The sequence below is a fragment of the Lissotriton helveticus genome, chromosome 7 (genome assembly GCF_964261635.1).
Source record: "Lissotriton helveticus chromosome 7, aLisHel1.1, whole genome shotgun sequence".
Classification (NCBI taxonomy): Eukaryota; Metazoa; Chordata; class Amphibia; order Caudata; family Salamandridae; genus Lissotriton; species Lissotriton helveticus.
Genome location: NC_136068.1, coordinates 1,565,497,814 through 1,565,513,765, shown reverse-complemented (window position 1 = coordinate 1,565,513,765; position 15,952 = coordinate 1,565,497,814). Strand labels below are relative to the sequence as shown.

The 15,952-nt window shown below is 48.5% G+C and overlaps 1 protein-coding gene across 1 annotated transcript in view; it reads right to left on the bottom strand.

Moving 5' to 3' along the window:
- Positions 1 to 15,597, bottom strand: part of LOC144769580 (leukocyte immunoglobulin-like receptor subfamily B member 5) — a 368,889-nt gene extending 353,292 nt beyond the window's left edge. Inside the window, exons 1-3 of the mRNA XM_078653740.1 lie at positions 15,501 to 15,597; positions 12,670 to 12,960; positions 11,769 to 12,050 (exon numbers count right to left, since the gene is read on the bottom strand). Of these exons, the coding sequence (XP_078509866.1) occupies positions 11,769 to 12,050; positions 12,670 to 12,960; positions 15,501 to 15,597 (670 nt within the window). The remainder of the gene's footprint in view (positions 1 to 11,768; positions 12,051 to 12,669; positions 12,961 to 15,500) is intronic.
- Between the last annotated feature and the right edge of the window lie 355 nt (positions 15,598 to 15,952).

The following is a 15,952-nucleotide window of genomic DNA, read 5'->3' as shown; positions in this document are numbered from 1 at the left end:
TGGACTCTCGGCTTGGGCTCTGGTCGGGACTCGCCGCGTTCCTCCACCGTCTCGTTCGGATGCTGGACCGCCTCCTCCGTCTCCTCCGTGGGCCTGAGGGATACTTGAGCAGAAATATCTGCCACTGCGCAGAAGAGTTCCGTCACGACTGCAGAGGGTCAGGGGGTCGGCGTGGCTTCACCGACGCGTGGGGAAAGGGCAAGTCCCTATTCGGGCGCCATTATGTGGTAAATAAATAAATAATACCCTATTTTTGACTAGACTTATAGCATAACAGATAGCTCAATAAAATAAGAGTCAAGATTCGAGGTAGTAGGAGTTTCTGCAGGTTTATTACAGCATAAGGACAGGATCAGGACAACCTGCATAGGAACAGAATGACAGGGCCCAGCAGGACAACTGGGGCCCAACAGGGGAAAAGAGGCCCAGCAGCTGCTGGGGCTAGGTCTGGGATGAGCGCGCTAACATTCAATAACAAAACACAGGCATATATACATAGCGCGAACACATAGCATTACATTGCAGTAGGCGTAGCAGTGGGTGGAGCAGAAAGCGTGACGCGTAGCAGTCGCGAAAGATAACAGTAAAAATGGGTGTAACTGAGAGTATACTTAGACATGTGATGCAAACGTAACAGAATATGTCATGAATGGGGCGGAAACATAGGAGGGGGCTACCTAAGGAGCCGGGACCTCTAACCTAATGGTGCGCGAAAACTGGCAATGACGTGTTACTAGGAGAAGCTGGGGGCTACGAACTCTGTGCTAGGAGCAGAGACTAGAGTCGGGAGGGTCGGAGCGACATGTACCTAAACCCTATCTGGTATCTAATGTTTAGGGAACATGTTGATATAAACTAGAAGTCATGAGGGGAAAAGCTAACTTGATTCTAAGACTGGACCATGCATTATTCTACATGTAGTGCGTGATGAAGAATATTAAATGACCATTAATACAGTATTTCTCTAACGTGGAGCCGAGAAGGCTAGACAATGACGGAAACTATTGATGCAGTTCAGTAGCTCAGGAATGCAGAAGGAGGACTGAACTGATAACTGGAACTATAACATACTTTTGGCAGACTCAGAGGCAGAGCCAAGCTACACCGGGCACTGCGAGGCAGGAAGTAAGTGAAGGGTCGAGGATACAGGTGGGGGCTGTATCGCTCCTCAGCGAGGCTTTCAGGAGACAGGAGCTGAATCTGTGGTCCGGGCCCTTTTGAGGCCTGGAAACGGGGACTTTATAATGGAATAACGTGCACACTGAGAAACGTGGCAACATTACTTTACATAGGCCTGATATTCGTAGTATTCACGAGGACTGGAAAATGACATACCAGAGGTGGACACAACTGGAATTGCGCCTTTAATCGGACATGGGGAATAACATATGCATATTGGTCATGCACACATAACATATGATGGATGAGGCGTAGGGACACAGAACATGGCAAAATTTACTTTTCCACACAATGATTATGCACACACGTGTATGAAGAGCGGAGAATCAAGATATACCGCTACCTCGACCTTCCCAACACGTGCATGAGGGTTTTTTATTTGGGACACACAAATTGCAAGACCTGCATACCCTGGTTATGCAGGACCAGTGATCCTTCCCCCTCTGATTAATGGATATCTAAGCCTAGGAAGCTGAATGGATCAGAACTTCCTTCTCCCTCATATGATTAAAGGGTCACAAAGGACAGCCACAATGGAATGATTTGGGACACTTATGAAACGCCGAAGAGTGGGATTCCCTACTAACTATGACACACAGAGCTGGCAGATCGAATACGTGACACCCTAAACAGCCTCTCTGCACAGAAGTGACACACCCACCATCCAAGAAGAAATCATAAAATTGTTACAATATGTCGCACTCACACTTGTCTGAGTGATATGCATGCACAGATGAGTGACATGCACTGAGGGAATGTGTCTTGGAATGTATTAATTTGCACATGCTGTGCCTCTGGTCATTTTGTACTGTCTCATGATTGTTTAGGACTGTCACAATGTGATGTGCTCTTGTGAATAAATTGTCAATGATGGTTATCCTACGGGCTATTCCTGCTGTGGCTGCAGTGGGGTGTGGTCCACCTGCCTCATCTTCATCAACATCGTCAGGTGCATCTGGCACTTGTATCCATGGGGCATTGCTTTGTTCACATATGTTGTGCAACACACAACATGCAACGATCATCTTGCAAACGATGTCTGGACTGTACAGGAGTATTCCACCTGTGACGTCCAGGCACCTGAAACATGCCTTCATCACGCCAAATGTGCCCCTGGTGCGTTTGTGGGCTTCACCGTACTGCCTCTGGGTGTGTGTGTGTGCGAGGCTCGGAGGGGTGTCATCATCCAAGCACAGAGTGCATATCGTTGATTACCTGTGACTGTGCAGAGAGACATGAGTCAATAGTTGGCTCTGCATGATGTGTTGGCAGGCTCACTGGTTCATTGGTGTGTGATATTTGTGACTTTGTGATTCCTGTATGACATGCACTGCTTGTTGCAAATGAGCGGCAACAATGTGTGTTACGTAGCCTCACTGCTGCTCCTCCCTCCCCCGAGCCTATTCACTAGTGTGTGCAGCACGGTTGCATCACTTGCACCCCTACGGCACACCATTGTCATGCCTGTCTGCGCATGTCCACAAGCCTGACAACAAGACAGTGATGTTGTGCGATGAAGGTGGGTAGCCACATGTATTTAGGCCTATGGTAAGGACCGGGCGGACACAGATGTAGAGTTCATGCCTGGCTGAACTCGCCATGCAGTTGAGGGTAGACCTTTGGCTTATGCTGCGGTAATAGCGACACGCCCAACAGTTGACATGTCTGATCCCTGACCCCGAGTGGGCTTGCGCTCCCTCTTTTACCCCTCGGCCGAGCCCGCACTCCGGGGGTATGTTAAGTAGCAACATTGTATATTGCAAGACACTACACCAGAGGCACACGCATTAGTTACTTCCTTGGCAAGGCCTAAACTTAACCACACCCAGAGCCACGTGTTGAATGACCACACTCCTGCGCTGTACCGCCTTACGCCGGTCCACTCCGCTTATGCTCACAGGAGGGTCTGACACAGCTACATGTCCCAGGTCTACCCCACTGCCTGCGGTGACAAGGTTGCGCCCCCTGTACACAGCACAATGTAATGTGGTATGGCCTGGGGCCCTCATGCATACATAATGACCACATGGACATACTGAGATAATTTTTGTTACTGGCTACGGGCATGTGCGCCCGGCACCTTTTATTGCCAGGGTCACATGTCCAGTGTCGCCTGTGCTGAATGGGTGTTGAGTAGTGTAAGCAACCCATCAGGGGTTGGTTGGTGCTGGCAACAAATACAATATTGATCAGACAATCAGAATTTCAAAGTCCAAACAGCAAGGGTCCATGACTTGAGCTGCTCAGAGTTAGAGGCCCCGGATGCACTGCAGCCGGCACAGTCACACTGCCACCGGACGGTGACTTGCGATGCACTGAGGTAGGGCCACGAGAGCTGAGCAGGTCTTCGTTGATGTCCAAGGAGAATGTTGCAGAGTGTTACGGGGGACAGTGGCAGGTGTCCATCCAGGGCATGATGCAGACGGCAGAAGCAAGCAGAAACAGGCAATATGGAGGAGCTGAATGCTGCCGTCTCCTTTTTCCCCACCATGTCAGTATCAGCTACATGATGATGAAGGCCATAGACTCAGATGCCACCAAAGTTTAACCAGAAAGTGTCCATGACTCTTGTGGCACAGAGTCAGTGGCACTACAGCTGGAAGGGGATGCAATCTGCTATGAGGCCTGTAAAATTATATGAACTCTGCCATGATGAGATCAAGACTCAGTTCCAATTGTGTGACCTACTCGACCACAGGATGTTCTGGTGTCAGCGTCAGCAGTGGTCCACAGCCAAGTGTCGTTGGCTTCAGTGGCACCAGTACAGTTGTAGGTACTTACTGCTCTTCTTGTGTACTATGATATGAACTCTTCCATGACGAAATCAACTCAGTTCCAAATGTGTGACCTACTTGACTGCAGTGTAGGCCGGAGGCTGCAGTCAGCGCAGGGCATATGCTGTGCAGCCAGCACCTCCTCGATCTCTAACACGCATCATTGAAATGGCATGTGGAGAAGATTTCTGGTTGACGGAGGTGGAGGCACCAGAGCTGAACGGGTGTGCAGCCTACGAATATGCTGTGTCCTGCCTGGCACAGATTGTATTGGATTGGTGTGAGGCCTGCTGGACTGAAGTGTAGGCCGAAGGCTGAAGTCAGCAAGGGCCCACAGACACGTGTGGTCGGAATGTTATGCACAGAGTTGGTGGCACCACATCGAAGGGAGTATAGTGATATAAACTCAGCCATAAAATATGTACTCTGCCATTGTGTAATAAAGACTCAGTTCCAAATGTGTTACCTACTTGTCCGCTGTGTATACCGGTGGAGTACGTCAGCGAGAAAGGAGTACTGCGGACCTTGCTTGCAGAGGACGTGATGGTCTGGGGAGGCTGCCAAGGTCGCGGGCCTCGGGCTTGGAGCTTGCACTGGTACGTGGTGGGCCCTCTTGGAGAAACACCGGTGTCGGCGGGTGAGCAGTGAGGCCTGGATGCGCAGTGGCGGACAGGACTTGTTCGGGGATGAGCGGCACGGGCTGAGGCAGGCGCAAAGGATCGCAGGCACCGCCGCTCATGGCGTCGGCCTCGTGGCGGGGTGAGAGGCGCTTCCCTGGCAGACACTTTGGTCATTCCAGAAGAGAATCACGCCCAGAGCTACATGCTTTTTATTCACACCCCTACACTAGCCTGGCATACGCCGGGCCAGCCCACTCCTCACGCGCTTACAGGGGGTACGTAACAAGCTACATGTCTGAGAACTTCCCCAATGGCTGGGGTGATATGGTTGCGTCCACTGTCCACTACCCTCCAAACACCAGCAGTGCATGTAGACATGGATATGTCTATGGTATGCATACTGCAGTCTGTCCAGCACATCTCTGCCACACTTGACATTGTGTACATTCTCATTCATAGGTCAATTGCCACCTTAGCACATGTCTGGTTCCCACCTCTCCCCACATTCTGCATTTGTGTGGCTAAGGTGCCATGTCGTTGATGGCTCATGTACATGGCTAGCTCAGGTTACCGCATTACGTTTTGCTATTGTGTATGGTGGGTGGGCATGTTGTTTCGCATGTTGAATGTGAGTTTGTAACGTGTGCATTCCCAAAGTTGTGAGTTGCATGATTGTGGAGTTGAGGTGTGTTCATTTGGTACTTACTAACGAGCAGTGCATTTCCGTAGGTGCCATCCTGGAAGCGTCAGTTGATGATGGACTGTCGGAAGATGTCTGAATCATGCACACTGCCTGGGTAGATAGCGACCACATTGGTGAAGAGTCCCCGGTGGTCCATTATTGCCTGCACATTGATGGAATGTGTGTGCTTTCTGTTGCGATAATTGTGTGCAGCGTCGGCAGCGGGCACAAGTAGGACATGTGTACAGTCAATTGCCCCTAACACATGGGGGTAGCCAGCTATGGTGTAGAAGCCTTGCTTAGTCTCCAGCTGTTCCTGCGCAGTATGGGGGAAATATAGGTACAGGGGTACCAAGCTGATGATGGCATCCATGACAGGTGTGTGGAACTTGGATAGGGCTGGCTGTGAGACTCCTCTGACTCTGGCGGTTGTTGGTTGGAAGGTCCCACAGGCCAACAGGTGCAGCACAGCCAGCAGCTTGTCTGAGGTGGTATGTTGGTTGTCCGCTGTGTTGGTACCGTCAGCCTGTGGGCAATGTTGTTCAGGATGCGGAGGACGGTTGACCTTTTGAGTCTGTAGTGGACGATGACATTTTCTGGTGTTAAGTCTGTGATGCTGGTGCGTTTCCTTAAGGTCCGCTGTCTTTGCATGAACTGCCTCTGTGGTGGTCCGGGGGTGAGGGGTCCTGGAGGTGGCGGGCCTGGGGGTGGTGGCGGTGGTTGTTGTAGCCCTGTTGGGGCTCTGAGCTGCATGATCAGTAGTTCAATGGCATCTGTTGTTCTTCAGGTGTGGCTGTGGGCTGGGCTCCCTTTCTAGTGCAGGTTGTCTTCCGACTTTACACCAGATCAGAGCAGGTGTTAATTTCCTGCTGCTAACGCACCTTAGCCCTTATCGCCTGTTTTGTGGTCTTATCGCCGATGTGGCTGGTCATAGAGAATGTTGCGGTGTGGTGTTGAAGCAGCTTTTTGCTCAGGAATGCCTACCCTGCATCTCATTAGCATTAGTTGACAGGCTCATCTGTGGCGATGTTTTTTGCGGCTGCTATCGCAGGTAAACTGGTGCTATCGGCTGTTAGCACCAGCTTCTAAATGGGGCAATGAATTTATCGTGACTTTGGCTGCGATAAAGTGCCGATAACTCGGCGATAGATCCTTGGGAATATGCCTAATAGTTTAAACTAAAAGATAACATATAAAATTCCATACTTGGAATATTCGAAGTTTAAGTGAAAGCTATGTTTAAACCCTCTCCTTGAAATAATGTGTTGTGAACTGTACCGTCTTTTCCTCTTTCCCTCCAACTTTTCTTGAGGTCAGACCCCTCCAAACGGCCTGGGGGAGGCAGACTGACCGACTGGTGTAATCTAGTGCAGTAACTGGGCCTCCTGTCTGAAAGTTCAGCAGTAGCCACTGTTGATTAACAAGTAACCACGCCACCAGCGGCGGTGCGTCCATTGGGGCGCTGGGGGTTGCCCCACTAATGCAAAGTAATACCCCTGTACGTGACGTACACAGGTGTATTACTTGAAATCAGTCACTGACGATCACCGCCGGGCGACGCCCGAGCAATCATAAACAAGTGGGGGTGGTGGTGACGTGACAAGGGGGGGTGGTGACGTCGGATGTAGCGCACTTAGTACGCATGCTCAGCTCAGTTCTGGGGTGGTTATTTTTGTGACCAGCCCGCGGCGCACATGCGCATTAGCCTGCAGATTAGAAGAGCGGGGTTGCTTCATGGCGCAGCCCCTGGTCTCCTAATGGGCGGGTGTGTACCCCTGCCCAAGCCAATCCTGGCGCTGCTGGGGCAGCGTCTGGAGTCTGGATTGGCTTAGTCACAGCGAGGCACGGGATTTGGGAAGCATAAGCCGTTAACTGTAGCCATAGTCGGACACTCGGACTGTGACACGATGACACGACGACACGACACACACCTCGTTTTCTGGTGCGAGGGCCGAGGCTGCCTGCTACTACTGCTCGTCGTGGCCGAGACTCACTGCTGGCCAAGACTTCACCACATAATAAGGTATGTACTTCCAAAGTGAGCTGATGCTTGATGTTAATCCATTAGATGAGATGTAGTCTTGGAGTTTGTTTAAAAGTCTTAGTAATCCAGTCCTCTTGCATGAGATCAATAGAGCACCGTGACCGTCTGCATAAAATAGAAACAGGATCAGGGTGCACGCCAGGGTGCAAGCGTTATCTCAAAGGGCGGAAAACTGCTTGGCGGGAGCACCGAAACCTCAAGCTATCCTTCAATCAATCAATCAATCAATCACATCATTTGTATACCGAGCTACTCACCCGGAAGAGTCTCAAGGCGCTTGGGGGAAGGGGTCCGCTACTGCTCGAACAGCCAGGTCTTGAGTTGTCTCCTGAAGGCGAGGTGGTCCTGGGTCAGCCGGAGGTGGATGGGGAGGGAGTTCCATGTCTTGGCCGCCAGGTAGGAGAAGGATCTGCCTCCGGCAGTGGCTCTTCGGATGCGTGGTACGGTTGCGAGGGCGAGGCTGGTAGACCGTAGCTGGCGGGTGGGCGTGTAGAAGGTCAGGCGGTCGTTGGGGTACTTGGGGCCCAGGTCGTGGAGAGACTTGTGTGCGTGGGTGAGGAGCCTGAATGTGATCCTCTTGTTGACGGGGAGCCAGTGCAGGTCCCTCAGGTGGCCGGAGATGTGGCTGCGTCGGGGGATGTCCAGAATGCGTCGGGCGGAGGCGTTCTGGATGCGTTGGAGTCTTTTCTGTAGCTTGGCTGTGGTTCCAGCGTAGAGGGTGTTTCCGTAGTCCAGTCGGCTGGTGACGAGGGCCTGGGTGACCGTCTTCCTGGTTTCGGTCGGGATCCATCAGAAGATCTTGCGAAGCATGCGCAGGGTGTGAAAGCATGATGAGGATACGGCATTGACTTGTCTGGTCATCGAGAGGGAGGAGTCCAGGATGAAGCCCAGGTTGTGTGCGTGGTCTGTTGGCTTTCGAGCGGTGCCCAGGGCTGGGGGCCACCAGGAGTTGTCCCAGGCGGAGGGTGATGGTCCCAGGATGAGGACTTCCGTCTTGTCTGAGTTCAGTTTCAGGCGGCTGTTCTTCATCCACTCGGCGACGTCTTTCATCCCTTCGTGTAGGCTGGTTCTGGCGGTGTCGGGGTCTCTGGTGAGGGAGAGGATCAGGGTGTCGTCGGCGTAGGAGATGATGTTGAGGTTGTGTTGGCGTGCGATGGCAGCTAGAGGTCTCATGTAGACGTTGAAGAGGGTGGGGCTGAGTGATGATCCTTGTGGTGTGGCCGCTGAAAGGCAGGGTGTGTTTAAACTATTGACCCAGATAATATCTCTTAAGTTGTCCAGTCTGGCTTGTACTATGCGGCCAAATGATTGCTCGCAGGTGCGTATCTTAAAAAAGAAAAGGTCACAGTGTGTCTGTTAGCCAGAGATTACTGTTCGTGGGTTGCTGATCGCTGAAAATGTGCAACATGCTCGCCCAAAAAAACACAATCCATGTATTCCTTTAGAGTAAAAACATCAACGTTTCCCCAAAAGTAACTTTTGTGTCCAGAAGAGGTCACTCAGTCACTTTCCACTCTCGCCTAGAAAGTACCAGCCAAGGACGTTTCCGGTTCATCGGGTCAAATCACTCATTCAGTCAAGCATACATTAAAATGCACAAGACGCATTTTCCACAATAATAACGCACAGGTATCCCCTGTACCTTAAAAAAAAAAAACTACATGCTTGCAATTCGCTTCCCTGCAGGAAAAAAAACATAACTCGTGTGAGACGTTTGTCATCCGAGTTTACTGCTCACAATAATGGAGTGATCACAATCACTGAAAAGTTTCCCCCAAAAGCTTTTGCACTGTCCCGCTCCAGCCTACCAAGTGACTGCGGTACCGTTTCCGGCTTTTAAACCATGATTGTTAGCTCAAAAACTGTCTCTAGAGTCCCGGAACAGTCTGGACCCAGTCCAGCTACCCCGAGGCGGAGTAGAGGAGGTGAGCACTCCGGAAAAGCACTAGGAAGAACTTTCACTGGGCTCAGTGAAACCGGTATATTAATGGCCGGCGCTTTGATTGTGCACTTTAGAGAGCGCCGAGCGACGTTAACAAAATGCTCATGTTAACGTTGCTCGGCGCCCTCTAAAGTGCACAATCACAGCGCCGGCCACTCTTTTCAACAAGCCTTGTTGTTGGCATAACGTTGCTCGGCTCTCTAATGTGCATAAACATAGCTACATCTAAAGTCATGATAAGGAGAAGAATGTTTTTTTGAAAAAAAAACAGGAGCTTGGAGTATAAATTGCACAGTAGTTTAAAGAGTAACTCAAAAAACAAGTATCTGGGCGTTGTCATTGAAAGTCGTGAAACATTTTTCCCACAGAAATTGCTGATAAAAGCATTTCACACAAAAATCGGGAATACAACATTAGACCCAATGATAAAAGTTATATGTGCCAAATTATTGCCAACCATTACATATGGGTCTGAAGCAATGTTAGGAAGAGAGACCACACTCTTGTATTAACTTGTCATCAATATCTATAGCTGCGTTGTTGGCTTTCAAAGCACAGCTCTCGTGCCCAGATAAGGCTGGAATTTTGCCTAGCAAAACAATCCATCGAAAGCCAAGGAACATTTGTGAATTCCTGTTTTAAACTAACAGCAGCTAAAAAGAATACTTTAGAACACCAATTATAGATGGAGATTTCGAACTTGAGTAAAAAGTCAATTGTTTATCTTTCTCTTAACATGTCTCTTACTGACTTGAATATCGAGAACTTGTGGTCTACCCCACTCTCATTCCCTACGTTCAAAATAATGCTAATCAAAGGTATTCAACAACAGTCATAGGTGGAGGACAAGCAGCTTCTGTCAAGACGGACACAAGTGTGGATGATTCTAAATGACTGCATGAAGATAGACGTCCAGTCAGTCCTGAGTTGTACTTTCTCAGATTGTGAAATATAAATTTCTCCGTGTTCAGATGGGAGGGCTGCCAATACTTGAATGCATTCCAAAAATGTACAGACCCCCATGCTTGAAAGCATAGCAATAAGAAAAGTGTTATCCATATAGTGTGTTTATGTCCAGAGTGATCACCTTTTAAAACACCAGGCTTCACTCATGCAGGCAAGCAGTGATTCCATGTTTACAGGTGGCACGTTTACCTTTGGCAGTGGGGTTTGTAAAGTTCATGGGTCTTGTAAAAGAAAATGATGGAAATCTCCAATGCAAATGCAACATGATTCTCTAATAGGGTTTGGGTTTTTCTACCGGCCTCCAATGCAAAGGCAACATGATTCTCTAATAGGGTTTGGGTCTTTCTACCTGCTTGTAGTATTGTGAGAGCAGCTGAATTCAGTGATTTCCTAATTATAGATCAAGTTATTAATGTTTCAGCATGCACCTTGCAATTTTGTGAGTTTTATCTTATGAATTAATTCAGCTGCTAAAAATGTATTTTGTAATGAACTTGTAAAATTGGGTTTTCTTTTTTCCCAATTTTGAATAATTTTAACCTTTGTGCAGATGACATTGCTCTGCTGTAAAATCAGGCTTGATCCTGTATTTTTTTTTTAAATTGTATCTTTTTAGACTGGCTTTCCTATTGTGGGTGTATTTACTTTAGGTAACGTTCACATGAGCAATTCAATAACTCATTAAATGCAACACAATAACGTTTTTGCAATGCTCTTCTGTTATAGCAGTGTACAACAAGCACGCACCCATGTCACCTCCTGTGTCGATTTAAAAGATATGGTACCCATAGACAATAACGTTACTTTGTATTTTCCCAAAGGTGTTTGTTTCATTTTACTTTTAGTTTTGAACAGTTATTTGGAGCAGTGCTGTTCTGTGTTTGCTTTTGACTTTCTTTAAGTTGGCAATATTCGAATTTGCTTGTTCGGGCTCGCTCGCTACGGTGCTCTATGAAATCAGGGGCAGATTTATGATAACTGGCGCATCCCCAGGGATGCGCCAGTAATTTTGCGCCGCTGCTCCGCCACCCATGGTGCGCCGCAAAGGTGGCGCATTGCTGGAGTTGCGTCGCAAGCGTGACGCAGCTCCAGCAAGGCTCGGGATGCCCTATCTGACCAATGCTGCGTCAAGACCTACGCCTGCTTCAAGCAGGCGCAGGGTTTTGACGCAGCATTGGCCTGAAAGTGACTGAGTGAAATCTTATAGATTTCACTCAGCCACTTTTGCGAGGCGCACCTGCCCCGAAACGCCCACCCTGCGCCGGAACGCCCACAAGTGGCGCAGGGCTTTACAACGTGACGCATCTGCCTAGATGCGTCACGTTGTAAATGGGTCGTAGGGATGCGCCACGTTTACGCCGCAGTTGCGTGACGCAAACGTGGCGCATTACCAACATAAATCTGCCCCTTAATTTTCCGCTCACCACTTACAAATGTCACCAGCCGCCACTGCACGCCACAACACCCCATACATAACTGAGTTCACATTTTCTCAAGAAAACCTCCTTACACGCTGTCGAGTGTTCAAATGCTGTGAGAAAGCACAATATCAATGTGTTACCTACGACTTGTATCCGGAAGGGTTCACTGGCGTCAGACCACACGGGCTCTCCGGACCGGGGATGATAACGGCACTCATAGGGCCCTTCATCCGTCCGTTGGACTCCGCGGATGACAAACACGGCCTCGCTTCCAGGGGGGTCCTCTTTAAGGTAAATTCTACTTCCGTTGTATAGAAAAAATCTCATATTCGGATAGTCCGATGTACATTTTATGGTCAGAGTTCCTCCTCTGGTGACCTGGCTCCCGGGGCTCAACACAACGGATGGTTTCGGATAGACTTCTGTGGTGAGAGGGAAACAAACAGACGTAAAGGTGAAACACTAAACCCTCTCTCTTCTCCCACCTGCTCAGCTTTAGCCATCCTCTCACACTGAGTTTAGGTAGGGCCATTCTCCGATAAGACCCCCCTCGCCCCTCCAGCCAACCTCTAAAAAGTATTAGATCAGTCTGCCTCTGAGAAGAGAGGTGTACAACGATTTGCACCAGCACTTTGGACTCATTACAATTTTTTCCAGCGTCCTAGATGTTGTGACACGGAGAGCTTTTAAAAATCACTGGATGGCATTTGTCGCACTGGGAGTCCCTGTACTACAGCCATGTGGAGTACCGCCTCCTCCCCTAAACCTGTGACAGCCACCCAACCAGAGCAAGCAAGTAAAATAAATACCATGGGGCAGATTTACAAGCACCTTGCGCCACTTTTGCGTCACTTTTCCCATGTTAAAAGTGGCGCAAGGGGCTTGTCAATCTGCCCCCATATGTTTGTGAAAATCTACGGCACTCGAGTTTCCGGTGATAACCTGGACAAAAGCTTCATATAACAACCCTCTTAATCTTCATCGGAGGCACGCCCAACACGAAAGCAACAAAAGACACAAAAAACACTTTACAGCTCTCACCTCGGAGTCGTGTTACGTCGACGGCGTCACTGAGTTCAGACTTAATGCGGTTATCTTCTTTTGAATAGTACTGGCAGTGGTATTTCCCCTCGTGCCGCGAGTCTACATCGGTGAAATGGAAGACGGCCTCGGTCCCAGGAGGGTCTTGTGGAGGGACGGAGTATACACCTCGAAACAGAACAAATGTCATATCTCTGTACGGTGCCGCAGCCGCACAGCTCAAGGTCAGGTTTCCCCCTCTCACGGTCACGCTCCCGGAGGTGACCAGAAGGGACGGTTTTGGTAAGAGTCCTGAAGACACAATAAAAGGAGACAAGTTCAAAACAGTGTACAAGACGACATCGGACTCACTACATCTTTGGCTCTCTAGGGTTCACACTCACACATGGCGTTGGTCTGTCTCCCAGGTTGCCTTCACCTTTTTTCGGGCTGTTAATAAAGTGTCTGTTTTAACATGTTCCTTTACGCACAAGGCATTGCACTCTTTCTTACACTTCTATTCATATTCACCAATGGTTTTTGGATGTCTCTGCTGTTCACGTTTAAGCATCTTCAGCTGGCTGTCAGGTTTATATTCAAATGTGATTACACTGGTAGAAGTGACAATATTGGTTGCACATCTTCTTCAAGTGTGTAGCATTGATGAAGTTGGGTAGAATAACAGCAACGTGTAAATCTGAGGTCACAATGCAGCGCTCTGTATGTACAAACTGAAACACCCTGCTACCAAAGGTGTTATGTGTGGGACCCTCAAGAATCCGGCGCCCACTCCAATGTGGAAAATAAAAAGTTTAGGGTACACTTAAAATCAGGTTCAGAGCAGAGTAGTATAAAGCATATTATCGGAATGAAGTTTAGTCCATAAATCCTGATTTACCTTTCTTCATCAACAGCTGGTTCCAAGCCCTGATTGACCAAGGCAACCAGCTGTTCATCGCCCCAGCCTTTTGTTTTTTTACTCAGATGTAACTCTGGGCTGTCCCCGAGGCTCATTTTCACACATGGCTTTTGATTCTATTTCAGGACCGAGGAGAGCTTTATGCATCATCTTTCTTAATTTTATATTGCAACATCTGTTACCAAGTCACTTTTCCAACAGTAACAACAAGCATTGGCAATGTGAAAAGGTTTGTCTTATGAATTAAAGCGCCTTTGTCACTCTTTGCAACCATGCATCCATATATCAATCCACAGATTAATTCTTGCTCTCTGAAAAGAGTGTAATAAAACACACACAAACTCAACAACATGTGGAACATAAATCAAACGAAAATAAATAGAAAAATGAAATCATTGCTGTCATCGAAAGACAGCAGGCATATGTCTGCTATAAAAACCTACATAGGAGTGGGGGTCTTATCCTGCAAAGATATTGTAAACGGTCTATTGTTTTTTTAAAGTTCAAGCGCCAGTCACTGCCACATTTAGAACCAAACTGTTGGCCGTCTAGGAATTGTGACACAAATGATACGCTACAGTTAACAGAATAACATAATGGTCTCCTCGTTTTAAGGACGTGGCCTTGTGGAATGGGGCTCCCTACAGATGAAATGTGCGGCAGGCAAGCATCCCGCTCGCATTGCCTGGAGAGCTGTAGAACGCTTTTAAGGTACGTAGGATAAAAAAGAGGAAAAGCCAATAAATGAAAGGGGAATTATAAAAGGAGAAAAAACAAACCTAAAGGACTGGCCAACCAGTTCTGGCACTGAAGCGCCCTATTTTGTAGTTGGATGTACGTACTTGATCAGAAAATGCTCTCATTCACAAGGCAAGAGAGCCAATGACTGATGCCGACTCAACTCCTACCCCATTAAGTTTGCTGTTATGGATGGAAGCAGAGTGTACAGTAGACTTAGACAGATCAATGGCAGACAGAGCTGACCCAAAGACCCTCTATGTTTACATTACTGCTGTTGACCCTGCCTGATGCACTGGGGTGATGACTGCTGATAATCTTGAATGAGTGGCAATAATGTAATTTTGCATCATGTCGTTACTAGAACAACACTGATAATATTAGTAGCTCACAATGATTTTCATTGAATAGAAGGAGCTCTTATAAAAAAAAGTTGGAGACACCTGTTCTAGAAGACACTGAGCAAGTTCATAGATCTGTTTGCAGACAAAGACGCGGCTCAGGCTCCTCTGTTCTATTCAAGACTCCCTTAATTCATTAAAGCATTCTGGATAGATGTTGTATTAGCACAATGGCCTCAAAAGATGCCATTTATATCTCCTTGCATACAGATCATTTAAAAGATTTTGACTAGAATTTAGAGAGAGCAGATGATGATTTTGGTGATTCTGTTCTGGTCATAGAGATCATGATTTTAGCTCCAAAAATCTTTTTCTCTAGTGCCGGCACAGAGTATTACATGTCACCATTCCCTCTTAGGCTGGGCAACGTTTCTGATCAGTTGAGAATGACTTGTCTGTTTGGAAATTGAGATGAGGGGCTTGCAATTGAAATACCCCTCCCCCCCCCCCATTGAGCCTCCAAAAGTCATGAAAACCTTCTACCATACTTCACTAGAAAACATTCCATGAATGCAGTGCTATTTCCGTGAATTTTGTGACCTTCAAACTATTCTTCAGTGCTTTTGGGATTGATTTATTTTTTCTCATATAATCCCAGCAGCATATCGAGCGGTGGTGTTGTGATGGCTTTTGGTCTGGCACTTCTGTAAGTACCCTATTACTCAGCCCAGAGTCTATCTGTGCTAGCTCATTCAGGTTTTGAATTGAGTGCTCTCTGCAGCATTTTCGGACCTTTCTGCCCGCTGTGGAGCGGGTGCTCTCCGCAGCATTTTCGGACCTTTCTGCCCGCCTACCTGGGATCTGGGACCTCGGATTTACTGTTTCCCGCCATCTCGCCATCTCGCCAGCAATCTTCCTCTGGTCTCCCCCGCCGCTGATGCACTTTCCCATCTGTGCGCAGCCGCCGAGAGGGGAGACCACAACAACCAGCAGGCACAGCGGCTAACTCCGCCCACCACATGATTTGGCGCCAGGCGGCGCATCTTAAGGGGCGCAGAGTTCCCGCGTCGCGGGACGCGCGCGGGTTAAGCCCGGGCAAAGGGCGGGCCCTCTGAGGCCCTCAGAGGTCGAGGAGGCCGGGCCGGGTGCACCTCCCTAACATTGACACTGCAAGCTCCCATAAGGTACATCACGGCTGTTACAAACTGACTGATTCGTGTATCTGGACTCTCTGCTGGGCAGTTACAGATTCCATTCACCATCTGAGGGAATTCTCGCTGTACACGAGGACTTATATATATCGCTC